The sequence below is a fragment of the Hylobates moloch genome, unplaced genomic scaffold (genome assembly GCF_009828535.3).
Source record: "Hylobates moloch isolate HMO894 unplaced genomic scaffold, HMol_V3 SCAFFOLD_17, whole genome shotgun sequence".
NCBI lineage: Eukaryota > Metazoa > Chordata > Mammalia > Primates > Hylobatidae > Hylobates > Hylobates moloch.
Window position 1 is genome coordinate 37177863 of NW_026652292.1, and position 5240 is coordinate 37183102.

At 45.7% G+C, this 5240-nt stretch overlaps 1 protein-coding gene across 1 annotated transcript in view; it reads left to right on the plus strand.

The window, feature by feature from the left end:
- Positions 1 to 4419, plus strand: part of CARD6 (caspase recruitment domain family member 6) — a 13725-nt gene extending 9306 nt beyond the window's left edge. The window contains 1 exon segment of the mRNA XM_032136035.3: positions 1258 to 4419. Within this exon segment, the coding sequence (XP_031991926.1) occupies positions 1258 to 3533 (2276 nt within the window). The 3' untranslated portion in view covers positions 3534 to 4419.
- The last annotated feature ends 821 nt before the right edge of the window (positions 4420 to 5240 follow it).

The following is a 5240-nucleotide window of genomic DNA, read 5'->3' on the forward strand; positions in this document are numbered from 1 at the left end:
GAAATAGCTAAAATGAGTTAGGTAGATCAGTATATATGCTGACTTGAAATAATTTACAAGGAATACCACTAAGTGAAAAGAAGCTGAAGAATCATTTGTTTAGTATAATATCATTTATGTAAAAAAAAATAGCATGGGCTGGGCACGGTGGCTCATGCCTATAATCCCTCACTTTGGGAGGCTGAGGCAGGTGGATTACTTGAGGTCAGGAGTTCGAGATCAGCCTGGCCAACATGGTGAAACCCCATCCCTACAAAAATACAAAAATTAGCTGGGTGTGGTGGCACATGCCTGTAATCCCAGCTACTCAGGAGGCTGAGGCTGGAAGAATTACTTGAACCCAGGAGGTGGATGTTGCAGTGAGCTGAGATCTTGCCACTGCACTCTAGTCTGGGCAACAGAGCCAGACTCCATCTCAAAAAAAAAAAAAATAGCATCTAGTAAGTAAAACTGTCTATTTCTATATATGCATGCATACTTGCATAGAAAAAGGATGGGAAGCAAACATACTGTACCATATTGATATCTCCCCTAAAAACGAAGCTGACTTGCCAGAATGGTGAAAGGAGACTTCCACTTTATTTATATTGTTTCAGCTTTTTGCAGTGAAAATGTAGATTAGACCGGGTGTAGGGGCTTATGTCTATCCTAGCACTTTGGGAGGCTGAGGCAGGCTGATCACTTGAGGCTAGTTCAAGACCAGCCTGGCCAACATGGTGAAATCCCATCTCTACTAAAAATACAAAAATTAGCCGGGCATGGTGGCACACACCTGTAGTCCCAGCTACTTGGGAGGCTGAGACACAAGAATAGCTTGAACCCAGGAGGTGAGGTTGCAGTGAGCTGAGATGGCTCCATTGCACTCCAGCCTGAGTGACAGTTTTATTTCGAACTGTCTCAAAGCAAAAAATAATGCAGATGACTTACTTAATTTTAAAAGTCAGGCTGGGCACAGTGACTCATGCCTGTAATCCCAGCACTTTGGGAGGTTCGCTTGAGACCAGGAGTTCAAAATCAGCCTGGGCAACATAGCAAGATGCCATCTCTATTAAAAAAAAAAGTAGCCAGGCATGGTGGTGGGTGACTGTAGTCTCAGCTACTTGGGAGGCTGAGATGGTAGGATTGCTTAAGCCAGGATGATGATCACGCCCCTGGATTCCAGCCTAGGTGATGGAGTGAGACTATCTCAAAAAAAGAAGTCGATGAGGAAAATTGAAATTCTGAACATGGCATTCACTATTATCTTCTCTCCTACAGAAAGAAAAAAGGTGTTTAAAGACATCCTGTTATGTTTGAACATGGATAGAAGCAGAAAGGTTCTGCCAGATTTTGTTAAACAATTCTCCTTAGATCGAGGATGTAAGTGGACCCCGGAGAGTCCAGGAGACTTAGCCTGGAATTTCCTGATGAAAGTTCAAGCACTAGATGTGACGGCTAGGGATTCAATCCTCAGGCACAAGGTTCTGGATGAAGATAGCAAGGAGGATTTGCTGGCTGGAGTGGAGAATTTGGAAATTCGAGACATACAAACCATTAATCCCCTTGACGTCCTTTGTGCCGCCATGCTGTGTTCAGATAGCTCTTTGCAACGCCAAGTCATGTCAAACATGTATCAGTGCCAGTTTGCTCTTCCCCTGCTACTGCCAGATGCAGAAAACAACAAAAGCATCTTAATGCTGGGGGCCATGAAGGACATTGTGAAGAAGCAGTCAACACAGTTTTCAGGGGGGCCTACAGAGGATACAGAAAATTTTCTGACTCTCATGAAGATGCCTATCATCTCTTTTGTGCGTCTAGGATACTGTAGCTTCTCTAAGTCCAGAATCCTCAACGCACTTCTCAGCCCTGCCCAGTTGAAATCACACAAAATCTTTCTTCATCAAGATTTGCCTCTTTTGGTGCTTCCCCGGCAGATCTCTGATGGCCTGGTTGAGGTAACATGGTGTTTTCCTGATAGCGATGATAGAAAGGAAAACCCCTGTTTTTTCCAAAAGCCTGTTGCTCTGGCTAATCTCCGTGGAAATCTAGAAAGCTTTTGGACTCAGTTTGGTTTTCTGATGGAAGTTTCTTCAGCTGTGTTTTTTTTCACTGACTGTCTAGGTGAGAAGGAATGGGACTTGCTAATGTTTTTAGGAGAAGCTGCCATTGAAAGATGCTACTTTGTTCTCAGTTCCCAAGCCAGAGACAGTGAAGAGGCTCAAATTTTTCAGAGGATACTGAACTTGAAGTCAGCACAGCTACTGTTTTGGGAGCGGGGAGATGCTGGGGATAGAAGGAAGAACATGGAGGGCCTTCAAGCTGCCCTCCAGGAAGTGATGTTCTCTTCTTGCCTCAGATGTGTGTCTGTGGAGGATATGGCCGCCCTGGCCAGGGAGCTGGGGATTCAGGTAGATGAAGACTTTGAAAACACTCAGAGAATTCAAGTTTCCTCTGGAGAAAACATGGCTGGGACAGCTGAAGGTGAGGGTCAGCAAAGACACAGTCAGCTAAAAAGCTCATCTAAAAGCCAAGCTCTAATGCCAATTCGAGAGCCTGGGACTCAGTGTGAGCTCAGCCAGAATGTTCAGAATCTCTATGGTACCCCAGTATTCAGGCCTCTTCTAGAGAACTCCTGGCTCTTTCCCACCAGAATTGGAGGTAACTTTAACCATGTTTCCTTGAAAGCCCCCTGGGTTATGGGCCGCCCCTTTGGGTCAGAGCAGAGGCCTAAGTGGTTCTGTCCTTTGCCTCTTCAGAATGCAAGGGCCCAGGGCCGAGGTAAAAGTTTTGGTATTCAATCCTTCCATCCCCAGATATTTTATTCAGGTGAAAGATTCATGAAATTTTCCAGAGCTGCTCAGGGATGTCACTCGAATGGAACATTTGGGAGACTGCCAAGACCCATTTGTCAGCATGTACAGGCCTGCCCTGAGAGACCACAAATGATCGGAACTCTTGAAAGGTCTAGGGCAGTAGCCTCCCAGATAGGTCACTCCTATTCCCTGGATTCACAGCCAGCAAGAGCAGTAGGGAAGCCATGGCCTCAGCAAGCTTGCACCAGGGGAACAGAGTTAACTGAAGCAACTGGAAAACTGATAAGAACATCCCATATTGGAAAGCCTCACCCTCAGTCCTTTGAACCAGCAGGAGCCACACAAAAACTAAGACCTGATTCTCAGCAAGGAACCCAGATGAAGACACAGGGTAGGGCTTCAAATCCAGCTCTCCAAATAGGGTCCCATCCCATGTCCAAGAGCTCTCAGTTCAAATCCGATCAGTCCAACCCATCTACAGTCAAACACTCCCAGCCTAAACCCTTCCATTCTGTGCCCTCTCAATCTGAACCCTCTCAGACAAAATCCTGTCAGTCCAAGCCCTCCCAAACTAAACCTTCTCCATGCAAATCCACTCAGCCTAAGCCAAGCCAGCCCCGGCCTCCCCAGTCTAAGCCTTCTCAGCCCAGACCCACTCAACCTAAGTCATCCTCAACCAATCCTTCACAAACTAAGGCACACCACTCAAAAGCAGGGCCGAAGAGGGGAGGGAAGCATTAAAGAGCTAACTCCAGAGATCTATAAAGCATATCCTTTACCCAGGCCATTCCTATCATATAGTAAGCAGAAGAGTTGCCATGAAAGTAAAAGACTACTGTCATTAGCATGTAAAACAAAGAAAGATATACATGACCGAATTGGATATCTTTGTTTGTTTGAGACAGTTTCACTCTTGTTGCCCAGGCTGGAGTGCAATGGCACGATCTCGGCTCACCGCAACCTCTGCCTCCTGGGTTAAAGTCATTCTCCTGCCTCAGCCTCTCGAGTAGCTGGGATTACAGGCATGCACCACCACACCCAGCTAATTTTGTATTTTTAGTAGAGGCAGGGTTTCTCCATGTTGGTCAGGCTGGTCTTGAACTCCCGACCTCAGGTGATCCGCCCACCTAGGCCTCTCAAAGTGTTGGGATTACATGTGTGAGCCACCACACCCAGCCCGAATTGGATCTCTTTAAGATATCTGTAAGAGTCGTATCCCTAACCAAGAAGAAAAATATGAAACTAATTAAGACTAGAATCAAGCAGTAGATAATTGAATCCAATCTTGAGTATTATTAGATAATGTATAACTTGCACCCAGGGAATGGGGGTCTATGAGACAGCCCCACTTGGAGAAGAATGGGGTTAGGGTCTCTAATTGCAAAGTGACTGTACAATAGGACGACAGTTGCCTCTGTGTCTGAAAAAGTATCTTAGTTGTTGGCTGCTCCAGAAGTGTCTTTGTCAAAAGTTTCTGGTTCAATATCAGCCACTGAGCAGATAACCCTGCTTATTTGGTGTGGTTAAATCAACTAGCTTCTGCTAATAGCCCCAATTTGCTTGAATGGTAAAACTCTCATTTGACCCTTATAGGTAGAAATAATGAATTAACAACCAATAAAATTGATTATTTGGCATTAACTTTGGGAAAGATCTATGTTTGTTTCATATTTGATACGGTTTGACTCTGTCTCCACCCAAATCTTTTCTCGAATTGTAATCCCCATGTCCCTCAGGAGGGACCAGGGACCTGGTGGGAGGTGATTGGATTATGGGGCCCATTTCCTCCTTGCTGTTCCTGTGATAGTGAGTGAGTTCTCACAAGATCTGATGGTTTATTTTTATTTTTTTGAGATGGAATCTTGCTCTGTCACCAAGGCTGGAGTGCAGTGACATGAACTTGGCTCATTGCAACCTCTGCCTCCCAGGTTGAAGCAATTTTCCTGCCTCATCCTCCCAAGTAGCTGGGATTACAGGTGCCTGCCACCACACTTAGCTAATTTTTGTATTTAGTAGAAATGCAGTTTCACCATGTTGCCCAGGCTGGTCTCAGACTCCTGATCGCAAGTAATCCACCTACCTTGGCCTCCCATACTGCTGGGATCCCAGACATGAGCCACCAAGTCCAGCTGAGATCTGATGGTTTAAAAGTGTGCCACTTACCCCCTTGTTCTCTCTGTCTTCTGTCACCACGTAAGACATACCTTGCTTCCTCTTCACCTTCCATCATGATTGTGTTTCCTGAGGCCTCCCCAGCCATGCAGATCTGTGAGTCAATAACCTCTTTCCTTTATAAATTACTCAGTCTCAGATAGTTCTTTTTTTTTTTTTTTAGATGGAATCTCGCTTTGTCACCCAGGCTGGAGTGCAGTGGCACGCACCGATCTTGGCTCACTGAACCTCCGCCTCCTGGCTTCAAGCGATTCTCCTGCCTCAGCCTCCAGAGTA